Source organism: Barbus barbus (genome assembly GCF_936440315.1).
Source record: "Barbus barbus genome assembly, chromosome: 16".
Classification (NCBI taxonomy): domain Eukaryota; kingdom Metazoa; phylum Chordata; class Actinopteri; order Cypriniformes; family Cyprinidae; genus Barbus; species Barbus barbus.
This window is the reverse complement of record NC_136744.1, coordinates 27,793,422-27,819,304: the sequence shown is the minus strand read 5'-3', so window position 1 is coordinate 27,819,304 and position 25,883 is coordinate 27,793,422. Positions and strand designations below refer to the sequence as shown.

The window sequence follows — 25,883 nt, the reverse complement described above, 5'->3', positions numbered from 1 at the left end:
AAAAAAAAAAAGAAAAAAATATATATACAGTATATCACACACACACACACACACACACACACACACACACACACACACACACACACACACACACAAGTACACACACAGATATATATATATATATATATATATATATATATATATATATATATATATATATATATATATATATATATATATATATATATATAACAATGCAAAAGATAACATCAAAAATCTTATAAATGTATTCTTTGTATAAATCTTTTTGTATTCACCCTCTATAATTGATCTAAATGTCTACTTCTTTTAAAACAAAAATTAATAAAATAATTATTTATATAACATTAATTGTCACATGATCCTTCGGAAATCATTCTAATATGATTTATTATCAGTGTTAAAATTGTTGTGCTGCTATTTATTTTTTATTTTTTGGAACCTGTGATATTTTTCTTTGATTATTTGATGAATAAAAAGAACAGCATTTATTCAAAATAGAAATCTTTTCTAACAATATAAGTCTTTAGTATGACTTTTTATCCATTTAACACATCCTTGCTGAATAAAAGTAAATGATAACTTCAGAAATAGAATAATTGAATATAATGATTACTTCAGAAATACAAATAAATAAATGCTATAACAGACAATTCCATTTTAAAGTAGGATTTATAATTCAGGGTTAAAATACATTTGCACCAGAAATCACAAATGTTCTTAGATTTGCAAACATCGCTGGTTTTCACCCAGTTGGTTCTTCATGAGGCGAGCTCACAGTCAGTGCTGTTCTTTGGGAAGGAGATTTTGAAGTCATTTTAACAGGCTCATAGGGGAGCTCAATAACTCAAAAGAGATTCTGGGAAAGGACCTCGGTAATAACTAGGTGAACAATGTTATGAAATAGCCAGGAACTTGAAGCCCGTGTTCTCTCAGTGTCCCTATATGACATCCCGCGATACTCCTGAAATAAATAAGAGAAGGCGACTGCCATCAACTTTTACTGGAATATTTTATTTTGATAGAAGATTTAAAGAAGGTTTACCATGATAGTGCATAATCTGCTTTTTAAAATAAAGGTTATTTAATCGGCATTGATGGTTCCATGATGAACCTTTAACATGCAACCTTTCCATTCCAAAAAGTGTTCTTTATGGCGGAAAAGGTTTTTCAGGTTATTCACTCTTAAAAATAAAGGTTTGAAAAGTGGGGTTTTGCGACTACTTTTTTTTTTCTTAAATAAGTGTCACCCCCCCCCCCCCCCCCCACCCCCCCACACACACACACATTTTTGAACATATACGTGAAAGTGTACTATCGAAACTTAAACTCTCAGACAATCAGTAGATTACTGCAGAAGTGGAAATATTTTAAAATATGAAAGTAACAAAGTTATAGAAGTTTCACATTTTTTTTTATATTTAGACATAAGGCTTTAATTTTAAATACATTTTTGAGTAAAACCTGTTATGTAAAATATTTATGTTCCAAATTTGAAGTTGATATGAAAAAAATTGAGGTTGCTGTGAGATTTATATAGGGCGTCAAACCACAAACAGCCACCGGGTGCCATCCAAACTACATTGAATTGTTTTGATGAATTTGTCTGTCACAAATGTCTAAGTCCGATCACAAAAAGACCACCAAACATGGAATCCTCATGTGAATGTCACATCTTTCCGACGATATGTATTTTGTCAAGATTGTAAAAAGTGTTGATTCTAAAAGACCGTAATTCATTTTGTGATATGACACTTGACACCGCCCACTAAGGGGGAGGAGACCGCCAAAAGATTTTAAAGTACAATTTCCACGGTAAAGCAATGTGCGATTTCACAGGATGGATTTTGAGGTTGTATGTAACAATGATTACTAAAATAGTTGCTAGGGAAAAAAGACAACGAAAACAAGTGTGTCAAGCGTCCCACAGGTGAAACGGTGACAGTTAAGGTGTTTTAAAGTAAAGAACAATATATATATATATATTGTTTTGGCAGAATGGAAAAGTTCCATGGATGTTAAACGTTCTTCATGGAACCATTGATGCCAATAAAAAACCTTTATTTTATTTTGTTGTTAATGTTCCTCACACTAAGAAAAAGTGGTTCCCTTAAGAACTCACTCACTGAAAAGTTCTTTAGGGAACCAGAACTTTCTTCTCATTGTGAAAACCCTTTATTTTTAAAAGCATCCTTGCAATATCATGACAAAGTTACTTCATTAGCTTTAAATAATCATGACATTAATCTTGTTTATTATTTGCACAGATACGGTTAGTAAAACCAGTCAAAATAGTTTCCAGCATGTCACAAAGAATATTGACTGTGGACTTAACCATTAACTAACCCACTCTTTAACCATTAACTAACTAATTCCAGCAGAGATGAGTGTGTTATTGTAGCTCAGTTCCTGCTGTGTGGATGTGTCAGGATGGCTGTGATGTATGAGGGTTATCAACTGGCCAGCGTCTCTGTTCTGGACGGTGATAAAGAAGCTTTTAGCGTGGTGTGGGTGAAGTCTAAATGGATCAGTCTTAGGGGAGGACGTCACTAACAGCCCAAACATTGGCCCAGCTTCAACTGAATGCTCATAGAAACGCACGCTTTTAAAAAAAAGGGATTTTTAAGTCGAGCCCCTTTGGTTTCTTTAATCCTCTCCTAAATCAAACCGCAGTGTAATTATGACCACTGAAATGTCTTGTATCTTTCATCCATATGACCCTGTTAAACTTGTAATACATCACTAAAGTAAAGGGGAATGTTGAGTACATCTGCTTATCAGTTTTTTCTTAAATGAAGTCATGAATGTGTCTGACCACTGTGTGGCACTGGAGAGCATCTGTTTGAAATCTGACCTTTCATAACTATACAAATATAATGTGTATCCGCCTAGAAACTGAGAAAGACATACTTGGGATGTAAATAAGCAATACATTTTGTAACGGCCACTAGAGCATTTACGGTAGTTTTGTGGCAGATTGACAACTGCGCATGTGCATAGCGCCTGTCTGTACTATATGAAAAGGTGAAGAGAGATTATCCTGCTCTACCGACATCTTTATTTCCTGTCTATCTTTATTTCATTTCATTCATTTCTGTTTGTGACCTGAGTTGGATGCTTATGTACATTTTTCCTCACTCATTCCTCATGTATGCGGACGAGTGTGTTGGTGCTTGAGGTGCTTTATTAAACTCGGGGAAAACACGCCATCTTCTCATCTCCCGTGAATTATTAGCACCACACAGTTTTCCCATCCGGGCTGTTTAACATTTCAACTCGGTGTTACAAAGTGGCGCCCGAACAGTGTGGATCTACCAAGGTTATCTCTTTTATGCGTCTCTCCTGGCGGCTACTGATTATCGACGGACATCTTCGTGGTACGGCAGGCTAGAGAGGAGGCCGCGCGGATCCGGGGTAAAAAGACGTGTGATGGCGTTCCGCGGATTTTCTGCCGTACTTTGAAAACTCGTTTGGGATCGGTAGGAGGTGCAACGACAAAAGAGTGAAGGTGAATTTTGTGTGTCATCCAGTTTGGACAGATTTTTGTTTTCTTTCGACGGGGGAGACGGTTCGTTCTTCTATAGTTACGGACCTGTGATTTAAAAGACATAAAGAAGGAAGGGACACTTGGAAGATTTTACTTGTTTTTTCTCTCTCTCTTTGGATGATATTTATTTTGTTTTTTCCGTATGGACATGTTTGAAGTAACCATATAATATTTTGCTGGTTTCAGTCAAGTTTTTTTTCCACTCACTTCACGTGGCCTGACACGTGGAACAAGTAACGTTTTTTTTTTCTTAAAAAAAAAAAAAAAAACCTTTTTGCTTTATTTCAGGTTGCATTTGTTTTGGTTCACATTCTCTGTGGAAAATTGTTTATAGTGCTTTAGCATACAGGCTAGATATTTCTACAAGGGAACAAGCAGGTTCATTGTACTGTTTATTCTTATTTTGTAGTTAACTCATTTCTGCATGTAATATTTTGTTTTACTTTTGATATTTCTGAAATTTGCTGTTATCCTACGGGGTGTGTAAAATGGCCACAAATCGTGAACTATTCGACTTGCTGACATGTTCTGACTATTTGCCAGGACAGGGTACATCTCCGAGTGGGGATGGCGACATACGGTCTCAGGTGCAGCTCCTGCGGGACGAGGTTGCTGTACTGCAGCGGTGTCTCCGTGACTCGCTGGACCTGCAAAAGAGTGTGATTGATTGTATGAGTCCTGATGATGGTACGGTTCCTGTTGAGCCACGTCCACAGTCTAACCCCTTGGCCGCTTCTACACCGTTTGTTCGAGGGCATCCTCCACAAGGCGTTTCAAGGTCAGTTTCTGCTAATGTGCCTCATGTATGTGTGCCTGTGGTGGCTCAAACGGCCTCGGCTGATTTGTCGGCTACGTCTAGGGTCTTGGCCTCTGTCCTTCATCAGTCACGCCTGGAACCTCTAATTTTTGACGGTGGAGGAAAGGTGAGTCCAGACGACTGGCTTCAGTCTGTTGATATATACAGGACTTCACTGGATCTTACTGATTGCCAGATGTTACTGGAGCTCCCGCGTTTTCTGTCAAAGGAGCCGAAGAAGTGGTTTAATGTCTTGAGCTCCCATGGGCCCAGTTTTGTGACCTATTTAGGAAGGTTTTTCTGCCATCTGACAATCAGGAGCGCATTATGAGGGGTATCCTAGACAGGGTTCAGATGCTGAACGAACCTTTTCCTACGTTTGTCGCCCATATGCTGAGTGAATTTCGAAAATTAAGAAGTCCACCTCCTCAGCCAGAACAAATTGAGCTAATATGTAAGCACGCTGTCGAAAAATACAGGGTAGCACTCTATGGCACAGCGTTGACATCTGTGATGGACCTTCTCTTGCGTGCGCATGAGCTGCATGCAGTCTTGGGTCCATGTGGTCAATATGTGCCCGAGGTTCCACAGTCAGTTCCGGTCGCAAGAGAACTTCATTGTTTTAAGTGTCTGACACCGGGGTTTACTTCCCGTAACTGCCCAAACTGTAGGCAGCAAAACAGCCAAAATGTGCACTCGGGAGGTTCACCCAATTGTCAGACTGGACAGACTATAGAGACATCGGGTTCTGAAGTCCCAAGTAACATGTCTCAAACAACGGTTGCAGGTCTGGATCCTTCAGTTAGGCCCAGGTCGGGAAACTTCAGGGGGGGGAGGACTTTTCAGAGAGGCAATCCTTCCCCCCCGAGGCAGTAATTGAGCCTCACTCACCTGACTCATCCCAGGCCACTCAGCTTGCTCTCGGTCACGTGGAAGACATCGCATCCTCATCTTACTGGAACACACCTTTTCGTGTTCAGGTCAATTTTCATGGCCAGGCACTTGAAGCTACTCTGGATACGGGAGCTTCTGTTTCAGCCGTGCGTGCAGATGTTTCTAGATTTGTTCCAGGGGGGACTTTTAAAACAAAAGCATGGTCTGCATCTCCTTTGCAGCTTGCCGATGGGGGAATGTGTTGTCCATCAGGTTTAGCTTGGTTACAGTTTGGGTTTATGGGTCAACGTTTTTACCATCGCTTTGCAGTTATCCAAACTCTGTCAACCCCACTTGTTTTAGGTATGGATTTTATGATGAGAGCTTCTGTTGTGATCGAGGTTCCTTCTAGAACTGTTGTTCTGGGTGATGTGCCAGAGGCTGAGGCTGAACTGGAGGGCGTTGATGTCATGTTGCCGAATCACAGTCTGCTTGGCTTACGAGATGGTTCTTCTTGTCTGGACATGAAAGTTGATGGGGCTGCTTTAAATGAGGGTGAAAAAGTCAAGCTGGCCGAGTTATTGAGATCTTTTGCTGAATTGTTTGATGGACATCTGGGCCATACATCCTTAGTTGAGCATACAGTTGACACTGGACAGGCCCGACCTATCCATCTCGCTCCATACCGTACTTCACCTGCAAAGAAAGAATTGATTGAGCGGCAGATTGACATGATGTTGTCAGAAGGCATTATTGAACCGGCATCGGGGCCGTGGGCCGCGCCGATCGTTATCGTTCAAAAGCCTTCTGGTGAACCAAGGTTTTGCGTTGACTATCGAGGATTGAATAGTCTTACTGTAAAAGACTCGTACCCGCTTCCAAGGATAGACGAGTCCCTCGATTTTCTAGCAAGAGGTAATTTTGTGTCCACAATCGACTTGGCTAGGGGTTATTGGCAGGTTGCCATGGAAGAATCTTCTAGGCCAAAGACTGCTTTCATTTCTCACCGTGGGCTGTACCAGTTCCGTGTTCTACCCTTTGGCCTGTGCAATGCCCCAGCCACTTTTCAGAGGCTCATGAACACGGTGCTGGCAGGCCTCATCTACAAGTCATGCGCGGTTTATCTCGACGATATTGTAGTCGCCTCACCTACGTTCGAACAACACCTGAGAGATCTTGAGGAAGTCCTGGCTAGGCTGAAAACTGCTGGCCTGTCAATCAAGTTGGACAAGTGCCAGTTCTGTAGAAAGGAACTTACCTTCTTGGGCTATCGGGTCACCAGGGAGGGTATTCTACCAAATGAGGAGAAGGTGAAGGCTGTGTTAGACTTTGCTACTCCAGTAAATGCAAAGCAAGTGAGACAGTTCTTGGGCATAACCAGCTACTACCGGCGGTTCATTCATGAGTATGCCCGACATGCTGAACCTCTTTTTGCTCTTACGAGAGCTGATACTCCTTTTCTGTGGACACAAGACTGTCAGAATGCTATGGATTTCCTTAAAAATAAACTGACGTCTGCACCTGTCTTGAGGTTTCCACAGTTTTCATTTCCATTTTTCATTCACGTGGATGCGTGTGATGTTGGTCTGGGTGCTGCTTTAATGCAGAGGGATGAGCAGGGCAGGGACTGTGCAGTTGCCTATGCTAGCCGTGCTTTGCACAAGTCCGAGCGCCCTTACTCTACTCCTGAGAAGGAGTGCCTAGCAGTAATTTGGGCACTTGAGTATTTCAGACCATACATTGAGGGTTTGCACGTCACTGTTTTTTCTGACCACAGCAGTTTGAAGTGGTTGATGTCACGACCTAATCCCACTGGAAGATTGGCTAGGTGGTCACTTCGGTTGCAAGATTTTGATTTTGAGATAATCCATAAACCAGGAGTGTCCAATAGTGTTCCTGACAGTTTGTCAAGGAACCCTCTACCTTCTTGTGGTCAGCCGTTTGACATTCTCCCTGATTGTGCTGTTCTTGGAAGTCTGGACTTGCGCTCATTGCCGTCTGTATTGTTTACAGACCGTGATCAGTTGAGAAGTCTGCAGCTGAATGATCCGGACATTGGAAAATTGTTCAGTGCATTGGAGGATGGTGAAAGTGTGTCTTCTGAGGAAGATCTTCTTTATGCTGTTCTTGATGGTCTTCTGTATCACAAGGATCCAAAATCTTCTTGTACATTACACCCCATGAAACAGTTTAAGCTTTATGCTCCCCAGACTGTCAGAAGGTCACTGTTGGAGTATTATCATGACCATCCCACCGCAGGTCACTTGGGTGTGACAAAAACGGTGACAAGACTTAAGCAGAGATTTTTCTGGCCCAACATGCTGTCAGATGTGAAGAAGTATGTGGGTTCATGTGCCATCTGCCAATTCACTAAGCCGTCCCAGAAAAAGCCTGGTGGCTTCATGGTTCCAATCTGCCCCCAATATCCCTGGGAATATGCTGGGGTGGACTTTGTGGGCCCTTTGCCCCGAACGCCAAGTGGTAATGCATACATCCTTGTGTTTGTGGATTATTTTTCGAAGTGGATTGAGGTGTGTGCGGTGAGGGAAGCTACAGCTTTGATTGCTGCCAGTAAGCTTCTCAGTGACGTGTTTGCTAGGCATGGCGCTCCCAAGTACTTGATATCAGACAGGGGATCTGTGTTTATGAGTGAACTCTTCAAACACACGGTTTCTGCTTTGGGTACAGAGCACAGGCTTACAACAGCTTACCACCCGCAGACCAATGCTACGGAGAGAGTAAATCGAACACTGAAAACGGCCATTAGGGCATATGTTGGAACCAAGCATACTTCCTGGGATCGTTTTCTCCCCCACATTTGTTTTGCCATGCGGACAGCTCAGCATGACAGTACGGGACTGAGCCCGTCGATGGTGTTGTACGGCCGTGAACTGGACACCCCTTTGGATCTGCTTTCTCAGCCTGATGCTTTTGGCATGGAAGATCCAGCGGTGACTTCTTTGGATGCCCTGAAGCATTTGCTCCAGGAAGCATCTGATCATGTCAGGGGTTTTCTGGAGGCGAGTCACTCAAAGAAAAAGCACTATTATGACAAGAGACGTCGGCAAGTTTCTTTTTCCGTAAATGATCTGGTGCGGGTCAAAACTCATCCGAGGTCTGACTCATCTACGAACTTTGCTGCCAAGCTCGCGCCTCTATACACAGGTCCTTACAGTGTTACTCGGAAGCTGTCTGATGTGAATTATAGACTTGCTGATGTGACTACGGGAAAGGATGTGGGAGTGTTTCACGTGGTGAACATGGAGCCTTTTCGTACATGGGATTCTGGGAATGTATCTAAGAGGGTGCCCGTGAATCCACCTCCGGAATTTGCGGTGGATAATACTTTGGGTGGCGAAAGCTCCTGTCATACAAGTCCTGGTGAGTCGTCCAGTGACTGTCCAATTGGTAATGTCAGTGATCTCTTGGAATCTGACGCCAGAGTTTCTTTGTCTGATTTATTTGGTGATGTCACTGATGAGGGTGCAAGTGAGTGTGGTGATCCTGCCATTCTCTCTGATTTGACGGAGAGTCCGGTTGATTGCGTTGATCAAGGGTATAACCTGCGACCTAGATTTGCACCCAGGATTACCTCAGGTTGGACGACCAATAAGTGGACCAATCCATTCCACACAGACAGGTTGGATTTAAAATGAATCTGTTAATGGAGTGTGCATATTTATCTTAGTCACCATAATATTATAACAATATACCGTACTGTTATTGGTTTTTGTAGACTGTTTTTAGGTTTACCAACACTGTTGTGTTTTGTTCTTATAAAAGTAAAACCTACCCTGTAAAATGTGTTTTGCCATGGGTTTTTGAAATGCCTATGTATTTTCTTTTCTGTTTGCTTGTCACATTTTCTTGATGTATTCTAGGACAAAGTGGTTTGGTGAGTTTAAAAACTGTCATGTATGGTGGTATTTCTCATCATGTACCATTGTTTTTCTTTTTGAGGGGAGTATTTACAACTATTCATGTATGGAGTTGTTTATGTCCTGTATTTTCACAGTGCTGTTGGCTGAGGGCAGCCAATTTGTTCCAGGGGGGACTCTGTAACGGCCACTAGAGCATTTACGGTAGTTTTGTGGCAGATTGACAACTGCGCATGTGCATAGCGCCTGTCTGTACTATATGAAAAGGTGAAGAGAGATTATCCTGCTCTACCGACATCTTTATTTCCTGTCTATCTTTATTTCATTTCATTCATTTCTGTTTGTGACCTGAGTTGGATGCTTATGTACATTTTTCCTCACTCATTCCTCATGTATGCGGACGAGTGTGTTGGTGCTTGAGGTGCTTTATTAAACTCGGGGAAAACACGCCATCTTCTCATCTCCCGTGAATTATTAGCACCACACAGTTTTCCCATCCGGGCTGTTTAACATTTCAACTCGGTGTTACAATTTGTATAACTTTTATTATTTTTTGTTAATATTGGTAAATACAATTTTAAATTAGATCACAGTGCATTAACTAATGCTAATTTATTTAAAAAATGCATTAGTATGTTAAAAACATCAACTAAGAATAATGCTGTATAAGTATTGCTTTCTAATTGAATATATTTTAAACTGTAATTTATTCCTGTGATGCAAAGCTGAATTTTCAGCATCATTACTCCAGTCTTTAGTGTCCTTCAGAAATCATTCTAAAATTCTGATTTGATGATCAATAAACATTTCTTATTATTAATGTTGAAGACAGGTGTGACGCTTCATATATTTGTGCAAACCACACTTTAATTTTTATTTATTTATTTGCTTATTTTTTGGATTCTTTAATGAGCAGAAAGTTCAGCAGAATTTATTATAAACAGGCTTTTTTTGTAACATTATAAATGTCTTTATTGTCATCCTTGTTGAATAAAATGTTTCATTTATTTTTCTTTTGAATCATAAAGACATTACTTTATTATATTTTTACAATCAGGTTACCAATTATCAAGCAATCTGTGATTATTTTACCTCAAAAATATTATAATGAGCTTTTTTAATGTTTACCAGATTTTCAGGCTTTTCATGTGGAGCAATAATTCCTCATGCTCACAGAAGAAACCAAATCCCACCAAACACAGTCACTAACTGGTTCAGATTTTGCCATATGGACATCAATTTGAGCTAATCACCACTGATAAGCTATTACTAAATATAATGTAGAAACTTGAATTTTCTGTAAAGCTGCTTTGCAACGATTTGCATTGTGAAAAGCGCTATACAAATAAACTTGAATTGAAAAACTTGAATTTTCCCATGCTGAAAGGATGCCAACTAACTTCAGTTTTTTTAGACCGATCATGGGTCCCTTAAGACAGCTAGAGAATGTTGGTGAAAAGATTGGACATCTGAATACTATTTAAATGTTTTTAAAATCTGATCCCGTTAGTGGTTGTTTGAGCTGTTGTCACAAGAGCTGTCAGAAAACGTCCAAGCTAAATTCAGCACCACACACAGACACGCATTAAAACGGAAGCCATGAAAGCACTGTGATATTCGACTGCTCCAAAATCCACTAAATTAATATGCCTGAACTTGTGATTTATTCCCTATGAAAAACTTCAAAAGGTCTGAAATCTGACCTGCGTGTGTCTTGAAGACCACAGTCTCTACATGGAATATGTGGAGCGTGAATAAGGAGCATGACAGCTGAAGGGGATTTTATTAGTCTGGGCATGGACTAATGTGCCCGTTGATGACAAACCCTGGACAGAGAAGATGACAAACACATTCATGGTCCCTTTTGAAGACCTTCTACTGACTTCTAGTGCTCTTAATTGAAGTTGTGTTGGCTGAGGTTTGTGTAAATTCTTGCAGGAAGGTGTGCTGTCATTTAAAGAAACTGTTCACCCAAAAATGAAAATTCGCTGATAGTGTACTCACCCTCAGGCCATCCAAGATGTAGATTAGTTTGTTTCTTCATAGGAACAGATTTGGAGAAATTAAGCATTACATCACTTGCTCACCAATGGATCCTCTGCAGTGAATGGGTGCCATGAGAAAGACCAAACAGCTGATAAAAACATCACAATAATCCATAAACATAATCCACACCACTCCAGTCCGTCTTTTAACATCTAGCTGCATGTTTGTAAGAAACAAATCTATCATTTAAACTGTAGATTCTGGCCAAAATACCCATAATTGTTCCTCCAGTGAAAAGTCCATCCCCTGTTGTCGTCTCGCATCAAAATCCACTTACAAATTTATTCAGGACTGTTTTCCCTTGTGAACGGTGCTTGATCTGTGCAGATTTCTCTCCTGATTTAGACGGGATGGGACTTTCTCACTTGAGAAAGCGTCATTATGGATCGAGGACTTTAGCCAGAAACAACAATTTTTTGAAGTTAATAATGCATTTGTTTATTACAAACACATTTTTTTGCTTCACAAGACATTAACTGGACTGGAGTGATGTGAATTACATATGGATAATTGTGATGTCTTTATCAGCTGTTTGGACTCTCATTCTGACGGCACCCATTCACTGCAGAGGATCCATTGGAGAGCAAGTGATGTAATGTTACATTTCTCCAAATCTTTTCAGATGAAGAAACAAACACATCCATATCTTGGATGGCTTGAGGATGAGTAAATTTCCAACAAATGTTCAACTATTCCTTTAACTAAGCAATTGGACTGAAGACCTGAACCATTTCAAAAGACCAAAATAACAAAAATAAAGCAACCACCCAGAATGCATACTAACCTACACTTACCCCATATAGACACATTTTTAGATTTCATTTAAGGCGTTATTTGGCACATTTATGAGCTTTTTTATACTAATGAGGACCATCTTGAAAAGTAGGCTTTAAGAGGTTTTACTGTATTTTGGAGGATGTTTTCAGAAATTTGGCTCTCATAAGTAGACCATATAGTGAAACGCACACAGCCCACCCTGGCACTTATATTGCCGGCTGGGAATTTATATTGCCTTCTGAATAAAATAGCAAGTAGACGTTGTGTTTGAGAAGGGCCTCATACCTCATTTACATCGAGGTCGTTTTACGAGTGTTTAGTAATAGCTGGTCCCATTCGCTGCTCCTGCAGCTCCATCTGCATCTGAAACAACACTGAGTCACTATGAATCACATTTTTAATAGTTCTTTTTCTACATTAAATGGTTTAGGTTACTTAAACCAGCTGTGCATACTGCTTTCTTGTGTGTTACCGGGTTAGGTGTGTTAAGATGATATGCCTGTGGAAATGACTGTAGTCTGTGTTTGTGTTTGCATATTTCAGTCCGCTCTAGAAAACGAACACAAGGTACCTTTATATTCATAAATGGGTCATTCCTGTTATGCGGTACCTTTTGAACTTTAAGTTAATATGCTACGATGTATTGCTATAAAAACATTTCCAGCCTTTCAGAAATCTGCTTCGGTCAGGTGCTTTAACTTGATTTATTATAATTTTATTATTTGCAAAATGACAAGAACATGCATGTTCTAAAGAGGTGAAGATAATGAGGTTAATAATAAGCTAAACCTCCTGACCCCTGGTTGTTTCTTCTGAAAAAAAGAGAAGAAGAACAACAAAAACATCACAAAACGATGTCTCTTCCTTGAGTATGATGTCACTAGGACACAGTTTTTTGTTAGCTAAAGGGTTTTGACAGGATGGAAAGTATATTGAGGACACAGGAGAAAAATCATTACAAACTGAAACAATATTCCCAAGAAAACATGTATTTTGAAACATTTAAAAGGAAAAAATAAGCATGGAATATTTGTTAATAATTTGCCAGTTTTTCATATTAGAAGTGACCAAATGACAACATACGCTCAAAAGGATAACTAACTGATATGATTTCATATTTAAAATTGTAATCCAGTATGTTAAATCAATAAAAAATATGAAAATAAAGACGTTTCAATTAAATGATGTTCTTTTGAACCTTCTGTGTAGCAAAGGAAGAAAAAAGAAATCACAATTTCCACAAAATATTAAGGAGCACAACTGTTTTCTCAACTGTTATAATGATAAATATTTCTTGAGCACTAAATAGCATATTTGAATGATTTCTGAAGGATCATGTGACACTGAAGACTGGAGTAATGATGCTGAAAATTCAGCTTTGACCAATTTTAAATTGTAATAATATTTTCACAATTTTGCTTACTGTATTTTTATCAAATAAATGGTGGTCAGCATAAGAGACTGATGATATAGTTTTGCACATAAAACTTGGCTAAAAGGTGCATTAGAGATCTTGCACTATATCTTTGAGACATTTGTGTTCATACAGCATGTAATTACATACATTGAATGCTTCCTTATGAATTGAGCATATCTTTGATGGAAAGAGGGCATCAGAGTTGGGTTTATTTTGTGATGTTGCTCAGTGTTGTGAATCAGTGTGTGCAAAAGTCCGTGCATGCTGTCAGGGGTCAGCCGTTCAGCCTCACACTGATTCACAGTTAAAGCACACAACAGGAGGTGTCATGATAGATCTGCACGCTGATAGCGTGAACGCGGCGCCACGTCTATCCTGAACGGCTCCGTTTTGATATGGATGAAGCGGATCTGGATGCCGTACAATCAGTCAAGCAGTTCATTCTGCTGCTCCTGAATAAGACTAAATGTGCCTTGTTGTCAGGTCTAACTCACAGAAATCTGTAATTATTTAATCAATAATTGAACATGTAGTTGATTTGCAGTTTAAAGTTGTATGAATGCTACTTTACAAGCACGTTCTGATCTCCCATGTGAACTCTACTCTTTATGAGCGTGATTTAGCATCAAAATCTGGCAACCCAGAGTTGTAGGAACTTGAGACAGGCACTAAATGTGTCATTTACAGGTGATTTGTATTCATTAAAGAGGTCATGTGTGGTGCATAAGGCCTGTGTAATGTTAAGAGGTGCACAGGAAATGAAAGAGTCAAACTGCTAAACCTGGCCTGTGCTGCCATCTAGTGAATGATATGTGGTGCCACGTAGTCTAACACACACACACACACACACACACACACACAGAGGCCTGGGTTCTTCAGTCTAGTCTGTAGAGAGAATATATTCAGTTGGTTTCATAAATTTGCACTGCCTTTGCAGAATCTGGTAGATGTTAATCATGTTAAAAAAAAAAAAAAAAAAAAAAAAAAAAAACACACTCAAAGGCCATTTAATTAGCTACACCTTGGTAGTGGAGTTGGGCCCACTGGGTTGGACCCACTTTTGCCCTCTGAACTGCTGTAATTCTTCATGGCATAGATTCAGTAAGGTGCTGGAAATATTCAGAGATTTTGGTCTATATTGACAATAATAGCATCACGCAGTTGCTGCAGACTTGTCCATGATGTGAATCTCCTGTTCCACCACATCCCATATGTGCTACTATATTGGATTGAAATCTCGTGAACTATGGAGATCATTTGACTATAGTGGACTAATTGTCATGTACAAAAAAACATTTTGAGATTATTTCACGTTATCCTGCTGGAAGTAGCCATCACAAGGTATAAAGTAATGGATATGTTCAATAACAATACTCAAGTAGGTTTTGGCATTTAAACGATACTCAGTTGGGGGCTGAAGTGTGCCAAGAAAATATCCTGCACATATATCCTTACATCACCACTACCATCCTGAACTGTTAATACAAGCAGGGGCGTAGCCATCATTTCAGAAGTGAGGGGGACAGAAATGTGTGTGTCTATATATATACAGGTGCTGGTCATTAAATTAGAATATCATGAAAAAGTTTATTTATTTCAGTAATACCATTCAAAAAGTGAAACTTGTATATTAGATTCATTCATTACACACAGACTGATATATTTCAAATGTTTATTTCCTTTAATTTTGATGATTATAACTGACAACTAATGAAAGTCCCAAATTCAGTATCTCAGAAAATTAGAATATCAATTAAGACCAATGCAAAAAAAAAGATTTTTATAAATGTTGGCCAACTGAAAAGTATGAACATGAAAAGTATGAGCATGTACATCACTCAATATTTAGTTGGGGCTCCTTTGGCCTGGATTACTGCAGCAATGCGGCGTGGCATGGAGTCGATCAGTCTGTGGCACTGCTCAGGGGTTATGAGAGCCCATGTTGCTCTGATAGTGGCCTTCAGCTCTTCTGAATTGTTGGGTCTGGCGTATTGCATCTTCCTCTTCACAATACCCCATAGGTTTTCTATGGGGTTAAGGTCAGGCGAGTTTGCTGGCCAATCAAGAACAGGGATACCATGGTCCTTAAACCAGGTACTGGTGGCTTTGGCAGTGTGTGCAGGTGCCAAGTCCTGTTGGAAAATGAAATCTGCATCTCCATAAAGTTGGTCAGCAGCAGGAAGCATGAAGTGCTCTAAAACTTCCTGGTAGACGGCTGCGTTGACCTTGGACCTCAGAAAACACAATGGACCAACACCAGCAGATGACATGGCACCCCAAACCATCAATGACTGTGGAAACTTTACACTGGACCTCAAGCAACGTGGATTATGTGCCTCTCCTCTCTTCCTCCAGACTCTGGGACCTTGATTTCCAAAGGAAATGCAAAATTTACTTTCATCAGAGAACATAACTTTGGACCACTCAGCAGCAGTCCAGTCAAGACGCTTCTGACGCTGTCTCTTGTTCAAGAGTGGCTTGACACAAGGAATGCGACAGCTGAAACCCATGTCTTGCATACGTCTGTGCGTGGTGCTTCTTGAAGCACTGACTCCAGCTGCAGTCCACTCTTTGTGAATCTCCCCCACATTTTTGAATGGGTTTTGTTTCACAATCCTCTCCAGGGTGCGGTTATCCCTATTGCTTGTATACATTTTTCTACCACATCTTGTCCTTCCCTTCGCCTCTCTATTAATGTGCTTGGACACAGAGCTCTGTGAACAGCCAGCCTCTTTAGCAATGACCTTTTGTGTCTTGCCCTCCTTGTGCAAGGTGTCAATGGTCGTCTTTTGGACAACTGTCAAGTCAGCAGTCTTCCCCATGATTGTGTAGCCTACAGAACTAGACTGAGAGACCATTTAAAGGCTTTTTCAGGTGTTTTGAGTTCATTAGCTGATTAGAGTGTGGCACCAGGTGTCTTCGATATTGAACATTTACACAATATTCTAATTTTCTGAGATACTGAATTTGGGACTTTCATTAGTTGTCAGTTATAATCATCAAAATTAAAGGAAATAAACATTTGAAATATATCAGTCTGTGTGTAATGAATGAATCTAATATACAAGTTTCACTTTTTGAATGGTATTACTGAAATAAATCAACTTTTTCATGATATTCTAATTTTATGACCAGCACCTGTGTGTATATATATGTATATATATATATATATATATATATATATATATATATATATATATATATATATATTACAATATAACATTTCTGTAATATAACCTACCAGTCAAAAGTTTTTTTTAAGTTTTGATCCAAAATATAGTTTTACTATGTATTTGAATATATTTTAAAATGTAGTTTATTGCTGTGATCAAAGCTGAATTTTCAGCATCAATACTCCAGTCTTGTGTCACATGATCCTTCAGAAATAATTCTGATATGCTGATTTGCTGCTCAAGAAGCCTTTAATTATTATTATTATTATTAATATTTAAAACAGTTGAGTGCATTTTTTCAGGATTCTTTGATGAATAGAAAGATCCAAAGATCAGCATTTATCTGAAATAAACTGAAAAAAAAAAAAAAAACTTTTGTAACATTATACACTATACCATTCAAAAGCTTAGAGTCACTATAATTATTATTATTTCTTTATATATTTTTTTTTGGGGGGGGGGGGGGCAAATGATAGAAATGAATAATTTTATTTAGCAAGCATGGTTTAAATTGATCAAAAGTGATGATAAAGACATTTATAATGTTACAAAAGATTTCTATTTAAGATAAATGCTGTTCTTCTGAACTTTCTATTCATCAAAGAAACCTGACAATAATCTACTCAGCTGTTTTCAACATAATAATAATAATAACAATAATAAATATATTTTTGAGCAGCAAATCAGAATATCAGAATGATTTCTGAAGGATCGTGTGACTGATGTAATGATGCTAAAAAAGTAGCTTTGAAATCACAATAAATTACATTTTAAAATATATTCAAATTGAATTGAGTTATTTAAAATAGTGAAAATATTTAAAAACTTTACTGTTTTGCTGTAAGCCTACTTTGGATCAAATAAATACAGGCTTGATGAGCAGAACAGACTTCTTTAAACATTAAAAATCTTACTGTTCAAAAAACATTTGACTGGTAGTGCATACAGTATTATGCTCTAGTTGCAAAGTTACTTATAGTTAGCAGAATGTCTAACTGAACTATCAAAATAAAGTGTTACCATACATGGCTATTACTTCATAAGTCACTCTTATTTATTACAAATTCCCCCACAGGAGGAACTGAAAATAAAAGAGAGGGATTTCACTCAGAAAATCACAGATGTACTGTTTATTGTGAATGTAAAGCATATGCAGGTTATAGATAAAACTTCAATTTTATAAATATTTCAGTAGGGAATATCAGGGAATATTGTCGGTAACAATCTAAGTAATCCATACATACAAAGAAAGCAAAACAAATAAGTTCAGAAATCAAGTTCTGTGTAAAATGTATTGAACACGCTTACTGAAATTTAATATTTCATACAAAAGCCTTTGTCGGTAATAACAGCTTCAAGACGTCTCCTATATGGAGAAACTAGTCGTATGCATTGCTCAGGCCCATTCTTCCACACAAACAGTCTTCAAATCTTGAAGGTTCTGTGGGCCTCTTCTATGAACTCTGATCTTTAATTCTTTCCATAGATTTTCTATTGGATTCAAGTCAAGTGATTGGCTGGGCCATTCTAGCAGCTTTACTTTCTTTCTCTGAACAATTGAGAGTTTCCTTGGCTGCGTGTTTGGGATCATTGTCTCGCTGAAATATCCACACTCATTTCATCTTAATCATCCTGGTAGATCGCAGCAGATTTTTTATCAAGAATGTCTTGGTACATTTTTCCATTCATCCTTCCTTCAATTATATGAATTTTGCAAGTGCTACACCATGATGTTTTGGGGTGATGTGCAGTCCCATTTGACCTCCAAACATGGTGTGTATTATGGCATCCAAAAATTACAATTTTTGTCTCATCTGACCAGACTATATTCCCCCAGTATTTCACAGGCTTGTCTAAATCTTGTGCAGCAAACTTTAAACGAGCTTCAACATGCTTTTTCTTCAGCAATAGAGCCTTGTGTGCTGAGCTTGCATACGGGTCACGGTGGTTGATTGGATTACTTATTGTTTTCTTTGAAACAATTCTACATGCTAATTCCAGGTTTTCTGAAGCTCTCCACAAGTGATCCTTGGCTCTTGGACAATTCTTCTTATAATTCTTTTCACTCCTCTCCTCTGTCAGAAATCTTGTGAGGAGCACCTGGTTGTGTCTACTTGTTACTGTTAGTTAAAAGTAATTCCTTACCAGACAATATTACTGTCTCAGAATTGCAAAGCGTTACATGACTCCTGTATTACTTTTGAGTTACTTTCACCAAAATATCTACAGACGTAGAACTTAACATTCTAAAATGACAAAATGTACTAGAAGTACATAAAGCTCATTAAGGTAAGAGTAATACATCATTTGGAACTGTAAAGTGTCTACTTTTATTTGTGTGCACTCACAATATCAACAAAACGTCCTGCTTTTATCTTGAACAGGATACATGCCTAATGCCAATACATGCCTCACAGACATGATACATATATCTATAGAAAGCTTTAAATTACTACTTAACGAAATAAATAAAAACAAAAACAAAAACTATTTAATATGATCGTTATCCGTGAAGATGCACTTCTCTCTAAAGGCGCGTCCAACGTGGTTTGACCCCGATAACGATTGCTTTTAGCGCTTAAGAGCGTTTTCTAGAGTCATTTTACAAATGTTCGTTCTTGTTTCACGTGCGTTTCCCCAAAAATGCACTGAACACAATGTAGCGTGCTTTACCTGCTACTTAAGAGTCGCTATCCATTTGTGAAGTGCTGAAATGTCAATTTATGGAATGGCTCGTATTTGTTAATTGAAATGTTAACCTAATCTTGCGTTCCAGACAGCTCGGATAATATAATATAATAGACTAGTGATAAGTATAATATTAATCTACTATATATAATTATATATATATATATATATATATATATATATATATATATATATATATATTACATTAATATTATACTTGTAGATTAATATTATATTATTGTAATATCTGTAGAGACGTTATTTCCGGGTCCAATGCATGGCTGGTTCTCTCATTAACAGATTTTAATTTTTTTGAGTTTATCCCTATTTTTCCCAGTCTTTGAAGCATGTTTCCTGCATAATTTATTTTATTCATTTTTTTTTCAGTCATTTAATTTAAATGTGTATTTCTATTTTTTTTATGCCATTTTTAATTATTTAATTTATAAATTCATTTAAACAAAAAACGAGTAATAAAGTGTACAATCAAAAGGTTTCATTATAATCACATTGCACTTGAATAAAGTTAAAGGTGTAATCTGCCGACTGATCTCATAATTCTGTTACGATGCATGTAGGGATTTGCGACTACTCCAGAGCACTCGTAGATCTACGAATATTTTCAAGTAGGCTACTACTTAAGTTAAGATGGTTTTGGGATACGTTTTGGGATAAAATCAATTTAAGCTTACGATGCTTTTGGGAAACGCAGCCCTTGACAGTCGTGGCAGCACGGACTCATGTTATTTCCAGCATTTTTTTCAGCAATAATTGATGGATGTCTAAAATATAAAGATAAGGAGAAGCCTTAAACAGGCCCGAGGACCGGCCCGCGTCTGAACTATGACGTGATTATTGGCCCGAAGGGACATAAAAAAAGTCGGAGCCCGACTTTAAATAATAAAAAAAATAATAATAAATTTTGGACTAAAACTGTGTTGTAACCATGTACCGAGTAAAATATTACTGAAAATGTATTAGTAATGCATATTGTGTTACAGCAAAAAGTAATCTGTTACTGTAATGCATTACTTTTATAACACTTTACTCCCAACACTGGATATGATGTAACCTTAGGAATGTTTTCAGGATTTTCTAAAATGCACATGCATGTCCTATTTTCATTATGAGATTTGGTTGTTATTTATTAATTTTTTTTATGGCTCCAAAATGCTGCCAAATGGTGTCCTAGAAGGGAACATTGCAATTGCGTTGCTGTCTATGGCAGGGTCAGCGAGCTCTCTGATTTCATCAAAAATATCTTAATTTGTGTTCTGAAGATGAACAAAGGTCTTACGGGTTTGGAACGACATGAGGGTGAGTAATTAATGACACAGTTTTCATTTTGGGGTGAACTAACCCTTTAAGTGTCATGTGTTTGGCTGAAACATGCTTGTTTAATTTTCAAAAGAAAGATTATTTCCCATTTCAGCTCGCAGGTCAGCAGCCCATGCCATTATCTTCATAAGTATTCACTGATTTTAAACCACAGTTAAGATGCTAGATGTCATCATAAAACCTGCTAATATAAATTCTAATTGATTTGTAGTCATGTCACATGCCTGTTTTACAGTGGCTCTAAAAATGGGCATTAGATTTTAGACCCTTTGGCTTTTAGTAAATACATGTTTTCAAACCATAGTTATCAATTATGAATCAATTATTTGCTCTTATTCATTTATTCCTATATAAAAGCTTACTCTGAAAACTTTGAACTTTGTTTGCAGGGCATTGGCCGTGGCCATGCTGTGACGTTTACGCAGAATGTCCTAAGCTTGTAAAGGCTAAAGTACCATGAAAAGTCTGAGTGTAACAACACCAAAATTGAAGACAGCCTGTCTGCATCTACCAAAGAACTTTGTTAGTACATAAATGTACTCAAACCCTGCGAGCTGGGGTTTGCAAGCACTAGGTGGTGCTATAACAAAACATATCTTCAAAAAACATTATCCAAACATCATCTGCACAAATCACCAAAAACAAACATGATCACATTGCATCAGTGATTTCAATAGTGAATGGCCAATAAATGTACCAGTGTACTTTTGAATTTTGTGATACCTGGCCATCAGGTTGTGGCAGTTCTGTAACAAGTAAATGTATAGCTTTACTTATAACTATAACCTAATGGGTTAAATTAAAGTCACTCGCTATTCAGTTTCCATTTCTGCCTTGAGTCCCACTAAATAACATACAAAAGTAACCCATCTCATAAGGATGCAGTAAGTACCCTGACCTAGCAGGAGGAGCAGGTCAGCATTCATCATGGTGGCTAAAGACACAGAGGACACATTTATGTGTACACTACAACTTTTAAATGTGCCTTGATTGTTAAATGCACACAATGTGCACAAAATCTGGACTCTATTTCTTGCTGTATTTAATGCTGCTGATTGAAGTTAGAGAACAATAGCGCTCTATATTCACAGATTATATCTGTAGGATGCTTTGAACATCTGAATTTTGCTGTTTTTTGGAATCTTTAAGTCTTCCTGGAGTATTTATTTGACTTACCTGAGCAGCTCATTGCTAAAGAGAAGAAATCCTGTTGGGAAAAACACCACTCTTTATTAAAAAAAACTTTGTGGAGAGCTTGTAAAATATATGCTATTGTTATTTACAGCAAATACTTTACACAAAAATGAAAATTTTAACATTTACTTACTTTGAGGTTGTTCTAAAATTGTATGACTTTCTTTCTTTCTTAATTCTGAGGAATATTGGACCTTATTGACTTTTATGTTTGGACAAAAGCACGCAGAACTGAGATCTTATTTTGAAATACATAGGCCTATATGAGGAGGAGTATGGCTGAATTTACATTTTTGGGTAATCTATCCCTTTAATGACGTGATTGCATGCAAATTATGTGATTGTCCTGCTAAACATTAAAATCTTCCTACACTCTTTCAGTTCTTTTGTGTGAATTAAAACAAGTCTACTTCTTTACTCCTCTCCTTCTTCTTTTTCTGTTTTTTTTTTTTTAATCTGAAAGATCTTGAATGTCAGCTACGTGCATCGTAATGTTGAATAGTAAACTTTTCTATGTGAAGATGAAGTTTGTTTGTTATTGTTTAAATAACTTTCTTGTAAAAAGTACTCAGAAAAGCAAACAAACACAAGGGGGTCAAACATTTATTTGGCCTAATCGTACATCTTATTAACACCTGGAAATGTTAGCAAAATAAAGAGTCAGAAAATGTATGTACAGAGACTTAACAGAACAAAAATATATATTTGATAAAAGCAGTGGTTTAATTCCCCTTTGTCGTAAACTTTGAAATGTATAGCTGGATCTGATTAAAACTGTAAAATGTCATTAAAAACAGACTAAGACTAAAACCTATTCACTCGCCCAGATCTTCTGACACCCTACGGCTTTCAGGGCTAAAAATTGGAATGTAGAGCCATTCAAACACTTACAAAAATGATCTTTTTTTTAATTTTTTTGTAGTTTTACATTGTCCCGTAACCATCTCCTAAGAAGACAATTTGTCATTTCACTCATCAGCCCTGAAAAATCAAGGATTGGATGAAGTTTAAAAGAGAAAAATGACTGAAAAGACTGTGAACAGGGAGCCACTCTCTTCCATCCGCTGCTCTTCCTCTGAGGCGGAAATTCCATCAGTCGTTCCAATCCATACACAGAGCAATCCCCGGCCCGATCCCCCCCCCAAAAACACTCTTGATGTGCGGCAGCACGGAGCTCACTGACACCGGGCCGGACAAACCGTGAACTAGAGACAGTTATCAGCAAAGATGGTGAAAGAACTCGGTTTCTCTGTAGTATTGCTGTAACTCTAAGATTGTGGCTCAAGTCTCATATATATATTTATATATATATATATTTATATATTTCAATCTCAAAAAGAAAAAAGGATAAAGATAAACAGTCTAGGTTGCCACAGTGAAGTGAGGTCACTCTGCAGTCGGCTCCGGGTCCGAGGCTGTGGTGGGCGTGGTCTCTTCAGCAGGGGCCGGGGTCTCGTCAGATTTTGTGGTTTCCTCTGTGAGCGCGGCTTCTGTTTCCTGGGCGGGCTCTTCTGCTTTAGGCTCTGCCTCTGTTTTGGGCTCTGCCTCTGTTTTGGGCTCCGCCTCTTCTTTGGGCTCCGCCTCCGCCTCAGGTGCTGGTGTCTCATTGGTTTCTGCCACAGCAGGCTCCTCCTCTTTGGTCTCTGTAGCAGCCTGGCCGTTCTCCTCGGGTTTGTCTTCGGCGGTGGGCGTGGCTGCGGGCTCCGCTGCCTCCTCACTTCCCTTCTTGTTCTTCTTCAGGGAAATGCCTTTGAATTTGAAGGAATTCTTCAGTGAGAATTTCTTCTTCTTCTTGGTTTCCTTTGCAGCGTCGCCGTCAGGTTTGGCGGCGTCGCCTTCGGTAGCAGGGGCAGCTTCGATGCCATCTCCAGCCTCCGTCTTGGCGGCCTCCTCCTTGGCAACCTCTGCGGTGCCATTTCCGTCTGCTGCTACGGCTTCTCCATCTGGCTTGGTAGATACGTCACCATTGGTTTTCACATGACCATTTTCCTGAAGAGAAAAGCAGAATGAGGGAAGATAAGCCAAATGCATGTTGGCACACACACACTGGAGAAATGCAAATGGGTTATGCTTGTAAATGCTTATTTTTGTAGTCATAGTAAATAGTAAATGCTTGCTTTTATAGGATAGTTTATAGCACAATGTGTTGGCCATGTTTACACAGCATATAGCTACCACTCATTTTGATCCAATACCAAGTACTTTTAAGTCCTTCAGTGGATATGTACCTCTATTTTTTAATTATAAATAAATATTAAAATCACTAGTTTTATGTAAAAGTAAACCTCACAATACAGTAATATTAGAAGAATTGAGATTTAAAGATCACTCTGCTCATCACTGTTGTGCTTTAACCTCAATATAGACAGAATAGATATAAATTACTGCTTAATTCAGGATATCTAGAAAACAGTATATTTTTCAGACAGAAAAGACTCTTGAGGATTGTTATACATAATTACATTAAAGACAAAAGCAGAAGTACATAGTGTAATTATACACACTACATCCACTAGAGGCGATATTGATCCACTAAATATAATCCACAGTTCAGAAAACCAGCCACTACCAAAGAGAACAAAGAAAAGGGAGACAGCAACCCTAAAACGGTGTTTAAAACAACACCCCGCTCTAAAACACCTCTTTTTTTCTTGGATTTACAGGACATCTGACAACTAGCCATTCAGATGATGTATTAGCCGAGCACTATAACCTTGAGAGACAGTAACTTGCTCTGTGCAAGTATTGGGGTGTTTAAATCATATGCATAAAGATATGCAAAATAATGCATTGAGTTGATTAATAAGGAAAAGAGCTCTCTTATTGTATATGGAGGGGGAAGGGCGCATATGCATTAAGGGGGATGGGTAGAATGATTATTAATGAAGTACCAGAGGAATGGTCCATGCATTCACATACAGACACTCACGCATGCATTGCATTGTTTGCAGATCAGCAGAAGCGCTCTGCATCATTTGCATGCAACTCTGCAACCTTTTGTTCTCAATTCGGGTTACTGCCAGCTTCAGCGCCAACACACAACCACAGAGTCTGCTTGATATCTAACTAAACTAACTAAAATGGCTTTAAAAAGATATAAAAAAAAAAACTGATAAGAGAGAGAGGGGTTTAAAACAAATTTTCCAACTCAAACCCTCAAAATAATAATAATAAAAAAGGTTCCACAGAAAAGCCTCCTTCAGAACGGAAATGATATTGTAGACATAACCAATTTGATCATCAAAAAATACAACACAAATTCAAAGATTAAATTGTAAAATGTGAATTGTTAGATAAATGGGATTACGGAAAGGCAAAACAAAAAAAATGTATTGAGATCCCATTTAGATACAGCAGAAATAGTTTATTAGTTAATCAATAGTTTGATAGTTTAATCATATAAGTGCTTGTAGATCCTCACCTGACCATTGGCTTTATCAGCCACTGCTTTTCCGTCCACTGTAGCTTCACCTTTAGTCAACTGAGCACCCATCCTCCTTTGTGTCTTCTTCAAACAGTTAAAAATGAAAATAAAGGTAGAAAAAAACCCAGAGGGTCCTTAAATTCAAACCCACACAGTAGAGACGGCGAGCAAGCGTTTAGATTCCTGGCGTGTTTTTAATCTGCTGTGCTCAGCAGACACAAATAAAGGCTGCTTTCTGCTGGTAAATCCACACGGCTCTGTGGGGAGAGCAAACTAAGAGTTTCACAGCTACAAGTGTGAGTATTTGTCTGAGTATATGTGTGACTCCACCCAGCAGCGACGCTGCCCAATCTGCACCAGAGGGCTGGAGCTTCATCTGCCCCATTCAACCACACCACTACACACACTCCAGCAGATTACTGGATCCACAGCTTTACACCTCTGGATGCATGGACTACTAATATTAAGGGCTTTATTAGGGATTTTATTCATGATTTCACCAGTAAACTTTCATATCCTCATCATATGTCTTAATATCTGATGAAATATAAAAACAAGTGATGGTATTAAATGAAGTGATGGTATTAGTCTCTTGTGAACTGATGCCTTTACCTAAAGCCAGTTCTGTGATGACATCATTGCACAGGAAGTGACATTATTTTGGAGGGAAAGCAAAAGCACCAGCATTAGTGAGTATTAGCAATGGATTTAATAGATTCTGTGATGTTTTGTTAGCTGGTTTACAAAAACTCT

General features: G+C 38.4%; 1 protein-coding gene across 1 annotated transcript; it reads right to left on the bottom strand.

Moving 5' to 3' along the window:
• Positions 1-22,293: 22,293 nt before the first annotated feature.
• LOC306882029 (MARCKS-related protein 1-A-like) lies at positions 22,294-25,389 on the bottom strand. The gene is made up of 2 exons (XM_079436457.1): positions 25,128-25,389; positions 22,294-23,695 (listed from the first exon to the last, which is right to left on the bottom strand). Exons 1-2 carry the CDS (start codon positions 25,197-25,199, stop codon positions 23,093-23,095), a joined length of 675 nt encoding a protein of 224 aa, XP_079292583.1. The 5' UTR covers positions 25,200-25,389; the 3' UTR covers positions 22,294-23,092.
• Between the last annotated feature and the right edge of the window lie 494 nt (positions 25,390-25,883).